We start from the raw sequence: 19,865 nt of genomic DNA, 5'->3' as shown, positions 1-19,865 counted from the left end.
TTATGCGATCGCATAATGCAATGTATAATCAGACAAAGTCCGCATATTTATGCGGGGGCCGCATTTTTTCAAATACGCCGCACTTTTGCCGCATAAATTGCCGCATAAATTGCTGATTTCCACGCAAAATATGCAGGGCTTGCATGATTTCATAATCCCCGCATTTTTGTTGCAAAAAAGTCACATATGTCTTAACAGAAAGTTGAAAGACTTTGCGTTTACGTCACACAAGAGCAGACATTGTCCCCTGTTGCCATGGGAACGTTATGAAGTGACGTAATTACGCGACGTGAACATCATCGAAAAGCTGCAAACCCCGCGATGAAGCCATGATGAAACAACAGTTTTTGCAAGTTCCCGCAATTTCATCGCATAAAATTGCATAAATATCCCGCATATCCCATTGCCCATGCAGGAAACGTACCGCATAGTCACGGATTTTTGCCGCAACCATCACAAAAAAACTCAACGCATTTTTCTGGAAGGACTGTTAAAAGGCAGTGATCACATTACAGTTACTCGTCCCAGTAACACTGTTACTTTGACTTTACATTAGTCTATAATTACAATCTTTTCCTAACCATAAACAAGTACTTTTAAATCAAACCCTACAGTCACAACTGTCTTATTTATCATTTTTGTAACGTTCATATGCATTATGGTAGGCACGCCAGATAAGAAAATGGTCACATGGAGCCTGTTAATGGTCAGTAAGTGCCTCCACTGAGTGTTTGTTGAACCCAAAATTAATCACACAGTAATAAATAATGAGTAATTCTGAAGTAACTCCTCTCCCAGCACTGGCTCTTATGCAATTTTGTCTTGCATATATCTTTTCAGACACATTTCTCTCACACATTCTTTTTCTTCTTCTTCTTACGTCTACTGCCTTTGCTCTCTCTTTCTTTCTCTCTCTCTCTCTCTCGGTCTCTCTTTCTTTTTATTTGTGCCTCCATTACTGTTCTGAACGTTTCTCTTTCTGGGACTTCCTCTGCTTCTGTTTAACACACTCACACACACAAACACATTTTCCTCTCTATTACATATGCTGCCTTTCTCACTGATGCTGTCTGTCTCCCTAAATCTCTCTCGTGTTTTTTTTTTTCTTCAAACCTTGTCTTAACTTCTTTGCTCTCTTGTTCTCTCTCTCTCCCTCCCTCTCTCTCTCTCTCTCTCTCTCTCTCTCTCTCTGTCTCCCTCCCTCTCTCTCTCTGTTGGATTGAAACTTTACCCTCCCTGCTCGCCCGAACAGACAATGAGGCCAAGCTGGCCTGTCAGTAATTCTCTGGCGGCAGCTGACGAATTAGGCAGCTTTGCTTCCCAGACCTCTCCTGCATTGCTCTGCACCTCAACACACACACACACACACACACCCACACACACACACACACTCTATGCTGGACTCGCGCACCTGAACTCCGAAGTGATTGGACGTGGGGATGTTAACGTTCACTATGGGACGACCGTAAACGTCTCGTTTCTTCATTTCCTTTCTCACGCAGCAAACGAGAAGGTGGAGGATATCAATGGCAGCCCCAGGAGCCAGTCGCAAATGGTGAGTGTTTGAGCTTTTCTATTCCACTTCATCCATCCTTTAATGCACTGTTGCCTGAGAGAGGCTATCTGAAGCACGGACTGCACTGCTGTTGGACTGTAATGATGTCAAATGATGAAACAAAGTACAATTCCTCGATTACAGGGATTACTTGCGGTCAGTATTGTAGTGCAGAGATCACACTTCATTTTACAGAACTCAGGTGATGCTCTCATCCACACCTGCTGACAACAGCTCAACATCCACTGAAAAATCTGATCTAATTCTCCCCTACCTGTTCTCAGTGTTCTGTTATGAATCCAGTGATCAAGGGATGAGACTAAAATTACTGTTTAATACATTACTCCAGTGGTGCAAAGAACTCCGACTCAAGTCCAAATGTACGAGTGTATGAGTATGTTCGGTTTTTGCTACTTTATGCTTCTACTCGTCTCCATTTCAGAGGTTTATATTGCACTTTTTACTCCGCTACACGTGTTTGGAAGCCGTCGTGGCTACTTACTTTTCAGATTTAGATAATGAAATACATATGGTAAACTTCTAAAATACAAAGCATCTCTATACCTATGGCTCCGAACTTGTTTGACTTGTGACTCCTCACTAAGCAGTGTCTACTTAGAGCGCCTTGTCAAATTTCAGATGTCTATGAGCTGTTAGCAGTGCCACTAAAGAGTCATTTCCTCTGTGAACCTATCAGATTGTTTCTTTTGAATTAACCGTTTGAGGCCCAAAGAGATCAAATGATCCGATATTTCATAAAGAAGCAAAGATTACATGCTTCCGATTTATCTTGTGAGCCTTTGGAAGGGGCTGACTCCTTGTTTGGGAACCACTGGACAAACCTACATTACTATATAAAGTAGTTTAAATTAGCTCCACCTCGAGCAGCTACATCATTAAAATGCTACATATGACAATAGATAACATTCCAGTGATATAGTATACTATAATATCACTCACCTGAGCCATTTTTCGGCAAAATCTTTTACTTTTAAGTACATTTTGCTGATAACACCTCTGTACTTTTACTTAAGTATGAGTTTGTGTGCATGCATAGTAATTCTTGTAATGGAGTATTTTTTAAGTAAAGGATCTGAATACTTCTTCCACCACCCTTAAGGGACACCTTTTACTGATTCACAGTCAGAGAAGGTGTACGGTGGTCAAGTTGCATTGCCTTACCTAGCCGCATTACCTTCCTCCACAGCGCTGCGGAGGAAGGTCTGGCTAGTCCGCACAGCATTCTGGGATGGGAGAAAAACATGCTCTGGTTAATTGGCATTTCTTTAAACCAATCACAATCATCTTGGCCTGCACTAAAGACGGACGGAGCAACGGCGCCGCTGCAAATTATTAGCCTCTGGAAGGAACTTGTTTTGGTGGAACATGTGTACGTTCAAAGGTTGTTTTAGTCGTGCAACAGAAAACTCAGATTGGACAGATAGTCTAGCTAGCTGTCTGGATTTACCCTGCAGAGATCTGAGGAGCAGTTAACCATAGTCCTCACAAATCCACCAGAGTTTAGAACGCCAACACAAAGAAAGCAGAAGGTGACGGACATCGGGCCGAAATGAGGGACATCCATCTTGTAGCTCTGTCCGGCGCTTGTGATTGTGATTGGTTTAAAGAAATACCAATAAACCAGAGCATGTTTTTCTCCCATCCCGGAAGTGTGGACAAGCCAGACCTTCCTCGCTGTGGAGGAAGGTCTGGCAAAGCGAGACTACAGTATCTGTATTGCTACCGGTATCGAAAATTCTTTGAACGATACTGAGCCCTAGTCCCAGTTGAAATTGATCATCTCCCAAAGCAATGTTGCTTCGCACGTTACTTTCAAACCATGATTTCCAGCAGCCAATTGTAACGACTCTGATCACAAACCATAACTTACTAACTCTTTATAATTCACAGAGATGGGGATGAATGTATAGTAGTAACCACATTGCCACTTGACCAAAAACACAGCAGAGCCCTGAAAGTTCAAACCCTGACATACAGTACTTGACTTACTATGCCATTTTCAATAATCGCTGCACTCCTGGCGGCTGAGCGATGCTGGCGGTGTCGTTTTCTCCCTCTGTTAATGAGATGGAGGGCTGTATAACCGCTGATTGTCGTCACTCTGAGATAATTACCCTTCACTTTAACTAGAGTTGACTAAGTGTTTATGCACTGTTGGTTTGCCCTGGCATCTGCCCTCCTGCCATTAAAAGTGACTAAAGCTGTGTAGCTGCTTTGGCGCACTGTAAGACACTGTGGGCGGGCAGCGAGTTTGGTCCTGACAGCGTGTGTCACTCTTTGTGCCCTTTTTCTTAAAGCTGTATGTATAACTTACTGTACAGCATTTTTGCTTTTATTGGACCATTTTCTCTCTGTACCATGCACATTGTCCTAATATGTGTCAGAATTCCAATGTTTCTGCTAGTTAGTAAAGAAGGCAATGGATTTGATGAGCTCTCTGAGGAGAATCCGTGGAGTCTTTCCAAAAGGGCCCCATCACTGGAGGGAAGCAGAATGTATTTTACAACTGGTTTCACACGTTCATCGCAGTTTTCAGCTGTTTTGTTTTTTTTCCTCTATGGTGAGTCCAGCTGCAATGGAAGCGGCCTCTGTCAGAAAAACAACATTAAAGAACCAGGAAGGAAGAGAATGTCAGGGTCATGTGAGTCCTGGTGAACCCTAATGTCACTGTGTGAGCTCAATGTGTCAAAACCAGCTCTGGAAAGAGAACTCCTGTGCATTTAATTATGATTCTGGTGCTGGCTGGAAACAGCTGAATCCAGACTGATGCACCGGTTGGTCGCTTTGGGGTGGGTGGGTGAGCGAGTGCGTGCGTGCGTGCGTGCGTGCGTGCGTGCGTGCGTGCGTGTGCAGCTAGCTCTGCGTATCAGTCACTTACTAAGCCCATTGATCCACCACCTGCTCTGACCACAGAGGGTCCGGCCAGCTTGGGAAACTGAAGTTTGAGGAAGCATGGCTACTTACAGTGTCAGCGCAAAGGGAAGGAAACATCTGACACACACACACACACACACACACACACACACACACACACACACACACACACACACACAACATCCACAAAGATGGAGTCAGCAAGCAGAACCGCTGTTTGGAAGAATTGTGAACTGTCTTATAGACAGTCTCTATGTATATATTTATACAGGTCATTTACCATGGTAACACATACATTATGAGCATTAGCGAATAGGAGTGCTGGGATTTTCCCTAATTAATCATAAATTGAAAAGGAGTTCAAACAAATGTGTGTTGTGCTTGTGTCCTGCTACATTTGTTTAGCCAATTCCTCAAAATGCGGTGAAAAGTGGCGACCATACAGTAACCATTAGCCGGATTACATGGTGGTGGCGTGTAATGTATTAAAATGACATGCCGGCACCACAGAAACAATGGCAACAGAAAGTCAATTAGGATCCTTTGTCGTGGTGGACACATGAATCCCCTGGTTCAAACACAGCCCTGTCTCAAAGTGCACGTAGGGAGGAGGTCAGGGTGGATGGATGGGTCCAACAAACACAGGACTTCAATATTAATTCATTACATTTATATAGCGCTTTATCATAGAAAACGTAGAAACATAGAAACGTTTATCACAGAAACTCAAAGCGCTTCACCCAGGGACGGCTGTTCGTGTCCGTACTTTCGTAACTTTGGGTTATGTAACAAACGTACTTCTTTGAACACCAACCTTGATTTATTTTTATTTTTTTCCTAAACCTTACCAAGTAGTTGTGTTGCTTATCGCTTAATTGTTTCTCTGGTGAGAATTTATATCACATTATGTGCCACAACCATGTAATAGGTGTTCAGATGTTGTAGTCATTTCACATGTGCGGTACATATAAAAAGAATTCACCAGAATTTGAAATTTCCCAACATGCTTCTATGTAGTGCTGATGATGTCCTAGTGACCTAATGCTGCTCTCAGTTTGTTATATAAAAGTCAGTGTGAACATTAACCGGACCAGAATTAAAAGGTAACTTTTTTTTTTCTTTTACCTTGACCGGTCCAAATGAGCTAAACCACCCTCAGAGATCGAGGTGACGACACATGAACATATTGCTCTCCAAGTGCAAAACTATTTTGTCAGACTTGTTTATCCCAGGGGCTTGAACATCATTGTTATTAATCTGAAACTTTACTTATTTACTGACAACCTTGAGAATAACTCAAGCTGTTTTTTAACTTTTGGCTGCGACGCGAGCTGTGAATGTTGGAGACCTGCCACTGGCCACCTACTGTAGCACCTGGAGCTTAAACTCCTTGGCCGGAGACATCACAGTAGCAGCAGCTGTCAGTGGCGGGGCAGATGAGTCTGATTTACTTCCTCTGCGCAGATTTAGTTCCCCATTTGGGACTTGAAACGGTGATCCTGCAGTCACAAGCCTGTTTCTCTAAGTGGTGGGTCGCTGGGCGGCCCAGTGAGTGGACTGAGGCCAACTGAGCAGCTGCTGGAAGCTGAGGAGCAGAAAGCAGCACGGCACCAGCATCTGCAAGCTGTACAGCTAATCTACATCCATAATGCACTCCTTTTCTCTAAACCCATGTTCGCAATGCGAGAGTTCCACCAGTCAGTTGAAGTTCTATCGTTTCCTGCAGAGCTAAGCCAACATAAAAACTTGGCCGATGTGTGGACGGCCAGTAAGAGTTATGGCCAAGAAAGGTCTGCTATGGCTTCTCACAGACATCTTCCAACAGCAGCTAATTCCTTTCACTTCCTATTGTTTCCTTCCAAAGATTTAAAGGCTTTAATGTTTTAAAATGCCCCAGTTGCACCCATCTCTGGAGTCATTTTGATACCTGATCAGATCAAGCTATAATCTCTACATTTCCTGTTCATTTGAATTTAGCCAGCCAGCCAGCCACTCCATGCCTTCAATCAGTATCTGAATGCTTACAGTAGTACAGTGTAGTCCTGATAATTATAGGGCCAACATGTAGAATATGAATTGGCATAGAAATACATTTGATAGAAAAGGCCATTGAACTGTTTGCTGTGGTCATTTGATTAGTACAAGTACAGTTTTCATGGTGACAACATGCGTCAGAAAAGTGTGTCGAAGCTCACTTGGAGGAGAGCGGCCCAACGCAGCTCGGAAGAGGTTTTCCGGAGTAAAGAGGAGGAAGGACTGTTGGACACCCACCTGGCTCCCACGCCCCACCTGTCACAGAAAATGAGCCAAACAAAGCCGTCACTCATCTGGCGATAGCAATGGGCCTTGTTTGGGTGACGCATTAAGTTGTTAAATCTGACTCATTTAGCAGCTGGCTCTCTGCCTCGTAATGTTACTACTCCGCTGCCCATTTGTCCGTTACTGCAAAACCTCACCTCCGCGATGGAATGGATTTATCATTTGCCATGGCAATGGTACACATAAAAATGGCTGCAGCTATGTTGATTTGTATGTGAATGGCCTTTCTATCCATTTTATTTCTATGGTATCACCTCTGACTGCTCAGAGGTCTAACGGGACAGCATGGCAAAGAACTGGAGAAGTATGAATTAATGAATAAATAAATTAATAGCCACCAGGTTTCCCCTCCTCTACTTGCTCTAATTTGCTCCTATAGGGAACAATATGGAAAACAGTTTGACCTTTGGTCTCTGTACTGTTAACAGTAAGTAATAAAAGTCTGCATTTATAGTGTGTCCTCTGTTAATACTAAAATCTCAAACTTTGGTCAGTTTGTTGAAAAATGTGAAGTTATAGATTGAAATGCCACCACTTTTAAAATGCTGTCGTTATACTGTAGTTCTACTAGAAATAATACAATAAAAAGGAGTAATAGTTACACTTCCAGCCTTTTAAAGGACAATTCCGGTGCAAAATGAACCTAGGGATTAATAACACATGGGTACCGAGTCGACTGTTCTCTGAGATATGTTTTCATGCTAATCGAATGTGACCAGTTTTAGCGGGAAGCGCTAATTAGCTTGTAACGCTAGTAGTCGGGGCACTGGTAAAGTAAAAAGAAATCGCTATTTCTATTCCACTAACAAGGCTAAATTGCACCACACTTCCACAGTAGCATAATGAGGATCCATACATGTGAACCGAAGCATTGAGAACTTTGTAACTGTACAGACAGTTTATTAAAAAGATAGTTCAGAAAGACAATACCATTCGCGTATACATGCAGCAGTTACTGGTTGCACGGTGTTCGTGGTTCGACTGGTCATGACTGTTTTCCCAAGATGGCGCCCGCCTGTAGACGCGAGCGGTACTGTCTTTATAAATTAAAAAATAATAATAAACTACTTTTAATAATACAGACAGTTTTCCTTTCTTAATGTCAGAGCTCTACGTTGGCTGCATCTGTGCAGTAGTTGCGTTCAGTAATGGAAGAATAAGTATTTTTCTTTTGCATTTCGTGTAGACACATCTACATTGTGAATGCAAATGGGATTCCACACATTTGAGGCCTGGCGTTCCCAGTGGTCAGACTGGTCGAAATTGCGAACATGCCCGTTTATTTTCCCAGTGGAGCTTGCGGCTGTTTTCTTTCTTTCCGGGGAACAGTTTTGGTTGGTTTTATTGGTGTATGAACTAATGATTGCTGGGAATTTGTTCCTGAACGTCGGAGCTAGGCTTGTCAACAGAACCGTACCCTCGACCACATATCTGGTCCCGAAAGGAATCGTCTGCAACCGCTGAGCCAGCCAGTGAAGATGATGAGAACGAGGAATGACAGGAGCGTGGTACGAGGGGCTTTCAACTCAGCGGAGATTTGAGTCTGGTTCTGTTTCTTTCCTGGATACGGTCTTTTTTTGTACGGTTTTGTTATTGTTTTATAGATTTGTGATAACAGAGACAGAAAATGTAGAACGTGGATAAAATACAGTGGCTAGAGAGAAATGGGAGGCAGAACTTTAGGTTCAGTTTGTTTGTCTTCTCTTAGTTTAGTTTTTATCACACCTCTCAATAGACTCACCCTTCTAGATAACTTGTAAACTTGCAAAGGATGAATTTTACTTTGAGATTTTGGATAAAAGCAACCAAAGGGTTTTCCCTACCACTATAGGGCTAAGGGGCAGCACCCAAGCCATTTTGGGCACAACCTAAGCCGAATTAATGTAATATCGATGTAGGGATCGAAAGTAACTACATGACTTTTCTCAGATCTAATGATTGTAGTTGGTCCCCAGTGGACTTCTTCAGCAAGTTTTGTCTTTAGGCTTTTTAAATTTGGTTTATTTACTATTTGCTCTAGCTTTTCCAACATTTTAGACACAGATAACGGTAATAATAATGGTCCAAACTGATTTTTTTTTTATTGAAAACGTCACATTTTCTCGAGCGAGGATCCGTAAACGCCCCCGCTCATATAGGTGCATCTAAGTCTTCCACACACCTGGGGAAAAAACTGGAGAGCTAAACACATGTGATGCAAAACTATAAACACATTCTGTGGATTAACGATCCCACACAGCCTTTAAACGCCTCACCTCACAGCGCGCTCTGCAATCCCTCTCCCATGTGAAACTTCACGCCCTCTGACAGCGCAGTTTCATGGTAATTGTACAGACATCCAGCGGAATTAGATGCACACCCAATGAAGTGAATGAGTTTTATTCATTTTTTTTATTTTATTTCTCAGAATCATGCTCAAACAGGAGAACGGCAGGCGGGGGACCAAGAAGAGGCCCGTTCAGCAGAAAATATTAAAGCCTCGCAACACTAATCCTCCTCATTATAGACAGACATCATTAGCAAACCATAGAGCGCTTCCCTGCAATACAGATGACTGTGCAGTTTCACTTTCTGGATGTGTGTGTGTGTGTGTGTGTGTGTTTAGCTTCTAGCGACCTCAGGGAAAAAACAAACACTGTCAAAATCTTACATGAATGCAGAGATGCAGAGATGAAACATCTGTCAGCAGAACAGGGCAGAGTAGATTACATCAAACCGCAGCGTTGGCTCTCGTCCAATTCACTTTGATTTGACAATTGAATTTCTTTGGCTGTTGATTTACATTGAGGGAGCGTTTGTGTGAAATGCTATACAGTAAAAAATTCAAGCGCACATACATATTGAAAAAGAAGTCAGTTTAAGTTACATTGCACAGGAACACACCGTGGCAAATGAAAAATGTGGAAAATGTCACATTGTCGTGATTTTAGTGTTTCACATTTGTCAACATTTGGCACATAAAAACTCATTTCTGAATACATTTTTGATTAGTGGTGGCCGAACTAAGATGTTTTCAAGATGAGGAAGAAACTTTAGATTAGAAAAATGTGATTCTGTGGCAGAATTTACTTTTTTATCTGCGTATTTCAAACTTGAGGGACATTGCTGTGATTTCTCAGAGTTAGCTGGGGATTTTTTATCCACATTGAAATATTATGAACAAACCTTTAGCAGTGAAGCCGCAACTGAAATACTGAAACACCAGCGCCACTGAGAAGATCAGTAGCTTTTATCAGTGACACTGTGACTGAAAGCACTGTTGTCGGCTCTGCTTGCTACTTCCTGGTTGGAAGCTGACTTAAAGCCGAGAAAACAACCATGATACGACACCTCGGTTGCAGATGAGAGTTTGCTGAGCTATTAAACAGCTACTGGTCTTGTACTTAACCTAAAGAAAAGTTCACACCATCTTAGTTTAGCATGCTAACAGTTGCTAATTAGCAGTAAACACCAAGTGCAGCTGAGGCTCATGGGAATGTCATTAGTTGTGCAGGATGAAAACTACACCTGATGATGGCGCTAGATAAAAAGTTAAGGGATCACCAAACAACAACCACCTTCGAGCTAGCGAGCTACATGCTGAAAATGGCAAGTTTTTCAGAAAATTTGGATGGTGCAACAAGGCAGGCCTGCTTGGTTTTTTTCGGGGAATGATCGTAAAGAGTTACAAAGAATAGGTTAACTCTCTCTAACTGGGACGTTTTGGGACCGATTGGTGGGATTGCTGTGGACAAAGTACACATTGTGATACACTGGTAAAGGCAAATAACCGTGTATCCAGCTAATTTAAATAGGTCACGTTACTGTATTGTGTCAACAGTTAACTTCATTTAATATTGTATGTGGCGTTTTCTTTTGCGGGGTGCAAATGTTCCACCAAAACAAGTTCCTTCCCAGAATGTATCTGTGGTGTAACCAGACCTTACTACACAGTGCTGTGGACAAAGGTATAGCAAAGCGAGACTTAATATTCAGCGACTATAAATCTTTCAACTGAACTTAACAAACGTATTTAAATCAGCAAAGTAATAAGAAATGTCACACTGTTCAGTATTCTGTCCTTACAGTCGACGCGGGTTTTGTGTGCAGCCTTTTGAGGCCTAATTGAGTCTAGGGTTTCTTGGAGACTATAAAAGCCCACCGGTCTCATCTGGGCCCCATCTGTTGGCAGCCTGCACACCAGCCAGACAAGAGGACAAATGGCACGAGCCACTCAGTAGTATCATCTTCGCCAGTCTGACGCTTCATCATCAGCACAGCGCGCCATTAATCTCTGCGTCTAATTGATTGTGTGGCCCAGGTTCCTGCGCGGCCAAACCAGTCGGCATCTGCGTGACACTCTTCCTCAGGCCGTTGATTTGAGTACACCAGCCCTGACTGTCAGAGCTTTTACGAGAGTCAGTTGGTCTAGAAATACACAGACGAATGGATGATGGGAACTGTGGGCTTCTGAAACACCCCCGATGTCATTTTGCCTGACCAGCGATTCGCAGCAAGTGGCCCAAAGAGAGCAAAGGCAGATGGCCAGTTTAGACTGCTGAAACTATAGCTGTACAGGGGGTATTATTTATTCTCTCTTCATTTTCACAATCTAGATGCCTGGATGGAAGAGAGGTTAGCGTGTGACCAGAAGGTTTTAAGTTCAAAATCCTTTGTCAGATGGAAAAGCTGGCAAGTAAAAGAGAGTGAGAAATGTCCTCCACTTGTTTAGTCACTCCACTGTCAAAGGCTGAGGCAGCAACAAATCAAAAATCAAGATGAAGACCAATTTTGTCCAAAACATTCATTACGATGAAGCACATCAGTGTCCTATCCAATACACAGCAGCTGTTTTTTTTAGCACAAACCTACTCTAGACTAAAGTTAGCATTTAGCAGCTAAAGAGCAAGATATTTTTCTCTGGAGTTAGTGGAGCCCCAAAACACTTACTGTACGTCAAATTTAGCAAACAGTATAGGCTACCCTATACAGTAAACTCCAGAGCTCCGTCGGATCAGCGACAGTTGGTAGTTGTGTTTAGCCGCTATAGAGCTCCATGACACCAGCTACAGAGAAACCAAAGAAGTTGAGTAGCGCCCTGCCGTACCATGCAGTGGAAATGCATTTGAATGGCACACATTGTGACACACAGTCCTGCAGCGTAATTCATTCCTGCACTGGACCCACACGTAAACAGCTTCTTCTTTTTTTTTTTTGTCAAGTCAATTTTATTGTCAATTCTCAATATGTGCCAGACATACAGAGGAATCGAAAATACATTTCTCTCTGACCCACTTTTGTACACATGCAATGTACAGAAGATAAAAGTAATATATACAATAAATAGATACATTCTTAATAGTGCAAAAGTATGGCAAAACCAAACGGTATAGAAAAACAAAAGTGATTGACAATGTGCAATGTAAAGGAGAAAATATAAAATGAACGAATTGTTCCTGTGATCCCATGTACTTAACTATATTTTGGCAGAAATTTGACATCTTGGAACACACTGAGGAGGATATGGATGGACAGTGGAAAAGTATCATTATTCCAATATATTAAGACCAGGTTAATGTTGAACTCTGTCACTGCCAAGCTCCACAAAGGAGCTATCGACAAATCTTTCAGGGTCGCCTTTCAAGCCTACCGGCAGTTAGTTTTATTCAAATGTCACCACCAGAACAACACACATTTCTCACACTGCGACTCCCCTGGCTCTCTTGACTCTTGTGAAGCTTCTTTGGGGTCCATCTCTTTCTTTGTCTCTCTGCAAGCGCCAGTCTTTTTTTATTTATTGCAAGAGGTGGCGTGTGTTCTGGTGCACAGGTTGACCCCGTCATAAGTTAGCCAGTTCAGCAGCATGGACCAAGCACCCAGGGGCCCGTTACAGGCTCACTTGTAGCTCAATTGGAAGCTTTTAACCACTCATTATAACTGAACGACATCGGCAGATGTTCTGTTAAGGGAGCTTGTTGAAACGGGCGTAGTGGAGGACCGCTAACCTTTGATGCCGCGCAGTGTGTTGGACTGTGATGCACCAGCTGCAGTCTCTCTTTACTATTCCCAACCTTCTCTTATTCACTGTGAAAGTTGCCGTTTGGGAGTACGTAAGAAAGTTTAAATCAATCAATCAGTCTCATTTGAGGGCTGTCAGTCGATTACATTATTGAATCGTGATTGATTGCAAATGAATCACACATTTTTTATCTGTTCTAAAAGTACTTTAAATGGGATATTCTCCAAGTTAATGTCAAGTGGTATTTCAAACTCACATGGACTGTACGTGCAAATAACTTTAGTCTTGTGCAGAGAACCATCTGGAAGGGCTATGAAATTGAACCTGCCATTCAAAAGACCCTTTTCTTTATCCATTTCTGCTCAAGGAGCTTTGTTTCTGCTAGCCACCCACAACGCTACTGCTACATCGCTTTCCTGATTTCCCAAACTACGGAGCGGCCCGAGGTCCAAATCACACAATGCGCGTCCGTCAAAAAAAATTAGTGGCGGAATTGTAACAACGAGGGCGGCCAATTACTTCATGTCCTATGGTCCTGTGATAAGGTCCAGGAATTTTGGACCGGTATACATGATAACCTATGTCTGATTGTAGGGACCCAGATTCCATTCAGCCCAAGAATATTTGTTCTGGGAGATGGGTCAGTCCTAAGTGGGATGGATAAACACATAAGAAGCTGGGTCCAGACTAGTTTAATGATAGCCAGACAGATTATTTTAAAAGGATGGAATAATGAAGGGGGGCTGTCAATCCAGGAGTGGGCTTGTAAGATAGCTAGGGTAGCAGCGTTTGAAAAAATGTCATGTAAACGGTTTGTCAGATTGGATGTCTATACTAGAAAATGGGGACAGTACCTGAACTTTCTGGAGGACTCCTGAGAAGCTTTTTGCTGGGGAGAGACGTGTATGATGGGCTTATAGTATTTTCATTTATACATATAAATACATATGTTTATGTGCTTAATGGCTTATTGTCTATTTTGTCACTATTCTGTTGAATGGTCTTGAATATTGTAGTTACTGTCCTCTTTTCTTGATTTTTGTCTTGTGATGAAGACGCAAGCGATGTGTACATGTTGCGAGTTGTATGTTGTTAAAAAATTAAAAATAAATTGTTAATCACCGAAAAAAATTGTGGCATTAAAAGGGAATTTGTGTTAACTCGTTATCGCGTTCATTTTGACAGCCCTAGTCTTTTCATAAATTCCTTCTGTCCTTAGCTGCTCAGATTAAGCTTATGTGAGGAAGGCAGAATTCTCTTTCTTCTTTATCCTCTTCTTTTCCCCCTATGTTATTGTTGAGTATTTGCCCATGGACCCATTGGCAGCTCAAACCCTCTCCCGCCTCCCTGTCCTTAGTAAACCCCACCCGCCTGGCACCCTCCTGGGCCCCCCGCGGCGTGACACGGCAAGTGTCACGGCTGAGCTTCACTCTTCATTCCTCCGTGCCTGAACAAAAGGAGGCTTTTACTGTAGTTGGCACTGCCTCATGAAGTGAGAACACCAACAACTGTGTTCCGTGTGAATAGTCAAAGTTCATGACTTTTGTTTTTGGATTAGTTTTTTTACGCTTATTCCCAAAAAATGCAGTTGACGAAGCCACATTTGTTGACTCTTTTGAGAATTTTCAGCCACTGCACACAGGATGCTCTTGTTCATCACCCCCAGCTTTGTACTGAAACAAAAGAAGTTAAAAGATCTCTTGGGAGTCCAGCTTTCTCTGGAGACAGCGCTCACTCGCTGCTCTGTAAAAGCAACTTGTGCTTGTCCTTATGTACTAAAGGGCTGCACTGAGTAAAGTAATGGAGCAACCAAGAAAAATATGGGAGGAGGAAATGTAAATATATACAAATGCAAACAGCCGCTGCACCTCATTTATCTGACCATTGCAGCAGAGGAAACTGCATCTGACATTTAACATCTGGGGAAAAGCTGGTGTACAATCGGCCGCACTGTTTTATCGGACGCACACAGAGGGTGAGACTATAGCCGGGGTTTAAACAGACAGTAAGAGAGACAGTGAGACAACATCACACAATGAAAACGCTCCGTGACTGCAGATGTTTGCAGCAAACTATGGAGGTGCATCAGAGAGTTGCTTTACAGTAGCTCACCTTGATTGGCTTATAGCAAGTTCAGTCAGGTATTTTATGATTGAAGCAGCCAATAATACTCATTAAATAGTTAGGTTATATTCTGTATCAGTTTACTGCAAAAAGCTTTTAGGAGAAATCTCCCACACAGATTTTTCATAAACCATCCATCACTGGTCGTTTTGAAATGTAGTGCAGCAAAATGGTGTGACCCAGGCAGTATCTTGTGGGAGGCTTAGTAAATATGCCCCTCACTGTTTTACTCTTGAAGCAGAAACTGTACCATCAATATAGCACTGTTGAGTATTACTGGTCATCAGCAGGTACCATATGACCGGTTGTCTCTGTCCATTTAGGACAGTTTTTTTTCCTGCATGGCCCCCCTTTTGTAGATAAAAACGTCAATAAGACGACAATTGGCAGTCAAATCGGGCTCCTTAGATTAAATTGTGGTCACCACTACATATTTTCTTGTCTTTGTTTTGGTAGTTGTGGGGTATGGGGTGGCTTCATCGTCTGCTTCACGTTTACCTGGCTGTCCTTTCACAAACGTTTCCATTTTTGGCTAGCACGCAATACAAGTTTTGTTGCATCATTACTCTACACTGTAAACAGACGGCATGAAATTGCTTTGTTTTAGTATATGTAGGACAAAAAAGGTTGCGAACCAAAAAGAAGTGCAGTAGCAGTGCTGTGGAGGTATTGCTGGTCAGCAAGTTGTGCAAACAGATGCCTGAAGAGTCAGCAGCTTAACCCCTCTGACCCGTTTGGGAGAAACAGCCTCAGACAGGAGGACTGACAGCCAAATTTGTCGCCTGTCAACAGTAATGCTATCCATCACGTTGGTGATGTTTACCTACGCAGAACAGGACTGTAACACTGTGTGTGTGTGTGTGTGTGTGTGTGTGTGTGTGTGTGTGTGTGTGTGTGTGTGTGTGTGTGTGTGTGTGTGTGTGTGTGTGTGTGTGTGTGTGTGTGTGTGAGTCTGTGTGTGTGAGTCTGTGTGTGTGAGTCTGTGTGTGTGAGTCTGTGTCACAAAGAGACAGAGGACAGCTGAGTCATTCCCCACCGGCTGGAGTGAGCTTAAAAGCCATGAAGAAACAGTTATGTCTCTCGCCCCTGAAAAACATCATCTGCTCATTTATTCTCCTCTGCTTACTTACTTTAATGTACTCTGGTCTGAAGATGAATACTAACGCCTCGACATCTTCTTTCAGCTGTTTGTTATGTATTTACTTACAAAGCCATCAACTGAGATGAGGTTAATCAAGATTAGTTTTCTTGTTGCATCTCAGTGTTTTCGACTAGAGAGAAAGTCTTCCAGTCTCCCAGTTGTTTAATATTTTACCTTAGAGGGACACTCCACCAATTTTGCATGTCAAGGCACTTTCAATAACTACCTGGCTGGTGATTGGACGAACCATCTGTCTATCATATCCTTGCTGCTGTAGAATCACCCATAATTCTACTGTAGCTCAGGATAAGATGAGTCTGTGATGAAAGGAAATAGAATTGAGAAAAAGGCACGGAAGGAAGGTGACAGATGAAATAACAACAAAGGCAATCTCTGCATGTGCTTTGCATCATTTAGCCATATATTGAGACGGCAGACAGAAGTGATAATGAGATCTGACTTGAGCAGTGTAAAAGAATTTAAATAGATTAAACCAGACATTGATGAGGTGACTCGTTGGTCTTTGTCATCCATGAAACATCTTTGTTTGACTCTCTCTCTCTCTCTCTCTCTCTCTCTCTCTCTCTCTTCTGCCATTCCTTCACACAGCCTACACACACACACATGTGGACACACACCCCGTCTGTGCGGCAGATGCGCAAAGCCACACCGAGGCCCCCCAAGTTATTTGATGCTGTAAACATTTGAAATTGAAGCACCATATATAATTGGGACATCCGTGGATATAGGCTTGTGTTGCCCTGCAGATCCTGTTGATTATACATTATGTGTGTGTATATGCTGACTGAGCTAGTACTGCAGCTTCCTAAAGAACTGGGAACGTCACAGCCAGTGACACCCTCAAAGAAAATGATTGTGTTATTTACATGAATATGAGGCACGGTGTGATTAAAAATCAGCTGCTCGGGCCTTGTTTTGTCTCTGAAGCCTCGGCTACTTGAATTGAATAATTTTCCGTTTGGTTTTCTTGCATTCGGAAGAGTTTTATGGCGTACGGTTTCATAACATTTAGGCTGCTGTGAATGCAAACATTGGCTTTGCCAGCCCGAGCGGGCCCGATAAATCTGGATGTACGGGGGTTCAGCGTGAGGTTCACACTCATGGTGTGAGCAAATGACCTCTTTTTATTAAAGATGTTAGGGAGGAAAGGCAGATCCTCAGCTGTCAGCCACGACAGGTTTCAGTCAGGGCAAGGAATTATGTGGGACTGCCACCGTGATCAATATTGCATAAAGCAATTCTCCAGCTGATGCCAGATGAGAAAATGTTCCTTTACTTTGGGTTTTGACATGATGAGCGATGATCCCTGAATTATAAGACGGGATCCTTTAACCCGGCTGCCCCTCCGCCCGTCCGCTGCAGTAAAGCTCTGTCCCATTTGATCCGTTTTGATTCATCGCCTGTCAGCCGCTGTCTGCTTTTGGATGCATTTGGAGTGATAGGGCAGGGTGAACGAGGAATCAATGGAGTGTTTGGGCCAGAGCAGTGTCAGACCCCCAGTCTGAAGAGAAGAGTTGATGGAGAGGTGACGTACAGTACAATGAGAGAAGTTGTTTGTTTGGTAAAAAGGAAGGCTTCAGATTCTGACAGCGTAGTGAAGTACTCTCAGCGACCATGTCCTTCAGGTCTTGGCTGTTCAAGGGGGAAAAAAACACCAAAATAATTCTGGCCTTGTAGCTTTTTAAACCCTTAGGGCCACAACTGTGCTGCAATAAGCGGAGGGACTTGGCTTCATCTGCATGTAAATGTTTGGCTTTCCAAGCAGCTCGGCTCAACGGCAATGATTGATAAATTATATTCTGGCTGTAAAAAAAGCATCCCAGTTATGTGTCGCCTCAGAGTGACTAATGAGCTCTTCCTCATTAGGTTTCAAGTGCCAAGAGGAAAGAAATAGGTACAAAAAGTGTGTATTCATCCTCTCAGCAACCTCTCAAAACTTTGATACAGGGGTGTCTGAGGCAAAATTCATTTTGTGAGCTTTCGCCGGTATCGATTTTGGATCTGCTGGCTTAAAACGATGACACAGTGGTTTGTACGTGAGGGATTTTGATTTGGTTTGTTTTTGGATTCCCCCGAGCCATCGCTTAACTTTGATTTCTGGCTCAAGCAAAAGAAAGTGATGCGAGAAAAATCAATCAGCTCTTTGCCGTTTTGGTTTATACCCACAGCCTCCAATGACCGTCCCTGACCCCACTGGTGATTCAGATTCCAACTACCAGGACGACATAGGAGCACGATTTAAATGTGGGTGTAAAATAAATGCACATTGACAGCATTTAGAAAATGATCACTGGGTTGACAGTGAAACGGATTGGAAAGAAAAACTAGAAGTCAGACCGAGACTTACTTACAAAATAGCGTTGTTTTTGAAGCTCGAGTCATCTGTGTTTTTGAAATACGGACTTAGGGATTTAAGGTGGCATGTATTTTCCAGTGGATATGTAGCATTTTGGAACAAAACCCCTCAATTATCGAGCTGTTCTCATGTGCTGTAAAGCGCTAACGCCTGGTTTTCCAGTCCTGTCTTGAAGGAGGTTGTTTTCTGTCCCGTAGGAAGTGGTAATTAAGGTGTTGGCCCATTTGGATTTGTCAGTTGCATCTAAGGGAAAACACTTTCCAATTCCAGCCATTATGCATCAGTCACTTGATATGTTTGGAGAGGCCCAATGGCACCAGCCAGCACACTTTACATAAGGCGAGGCAATTAAGCTGCAAACATGCAGATGTAGCCACTGTCTCATTTTGTGTCTCACCAAGTCTCACTTCACACCAGGAGTGGAAAGAGTATCACAAAACCCTAAAGTACTATCGAAGCTTACCAACTTCGCTCTAGAGATTTACCAGAAGTTTACCAAAGGTACACTTTAAGTGCACTCGGTTTTTACAAAGAACACTCTTACATGTGATCTTGTCCATGCAGCTTTAAAAGGACAAAAAAGACAGAGTTCACGCTAGTCTTTCAATGGAAGAAGTACGAAAAGAAGAAGAAAACCTTAAACGACACAGTGCAAAAACTGATTCTGGCCAAAATGCAGTGTTTGTGTCTTGTTGACTGCTGGTAGGACCACAAATGGCCAATTTACAGCTGCTCGAAACCTATGTGTGCATTTCAATTCATGCATGAAATTTCAGTAAATGCAAAGCACCGTAGCAGTTATTTTTATCCAGTCTACTAAAATCACATATGCTTTACATAATAGTTGACCAAACCTAAAATGCTAATTTTAAATATATATAAAATTAGCATTAGCAATTTTATATATATATATATAAAATTAGCATTTTAGGTATATTATTTTTTTTTTTCATTCTTGGTTTCCATTCATTTGATTTTGGTTTTAAAAAAAAAAATGAAAAAAATTAATGAACAGGCTCTTGAAACATAAAGTTAAGTATTGAGTGGACTTTGCGTCTGAATTCGTATTTGCTTAAGATACTATATCACTGGGTGTTAATGAAGTTTAAGTGCAGAAAGATTTTTCTGTGCTAGTGAATAGACACTTGGAATAGAAGGGAAAAAAAAGTCACAGATGTAAAGGGTATGGTTTGCATTGGATGCAAGTGTTGGCAAAAATGTGAGTGAAGCAGCTACAACTTACAAATACAAAGGGTAAGATCCTTTAACCAAGTAGTAGGTATAGTCAACAGAAGCTTTATTCTTAAACACATAAAGTGTGTTCCAAGGATATCACAGATTTGCGTTCTATGCCTCTATACATAAAGTCATGCGATCTATCTTTAAAGTCGTGTGTGCCGTACAGGATTGTAATGGCTACCAGACATGGCCATACAACTGGTCTGCTCTCTCCTAT

The 19,865-nt window shown here is 42.4% G+C and overlaps 1 protein-coding gene across 2 annotated transcripts in view; it reads left to right on the top strand.

Moving 5' to 3' along the window:
• The window catches only part of nav3 (neuron navigator 3), a 230,372-nt gene that overhangs the window by 64,924 nt on the left and 145,583 nt on the right, over positions 1-19,865 (top strand). For both annotated transcript variants that reach the window (XM_039791195.1, XM_039791196.1), the window contains exon 3: positions 1,503-1,555. In XM_039791195.1, the coding sequence (XP_039647129.1) occupies positions 1,503-1,555 (53 nt within the window). The remainder of the gene's footprint in view (positions 1-1,502; positions 1,556-19,865) is intronic.

The sequence above is a fragment of the Perca fluviatilis genome, chromosome 23 (assembly GCF_010015445.1).
Source record: "Perca fluviatilis chromosome 23, GENO_Pfluv_1.0, whole genome shotgun sequence".
In the NCBI taxonomy this organism is placed as follows: domain Eukaryota; kingdom Metazoa; phylum Chordata; class Actinopteri; order Perciformes; family Percidae; genus Perca; species Perca fluviatilis.
Note: the sequence above shows the minus strand (reverse complement) of the source record. Positions and strands in the feature narration are given on the sequence as shown.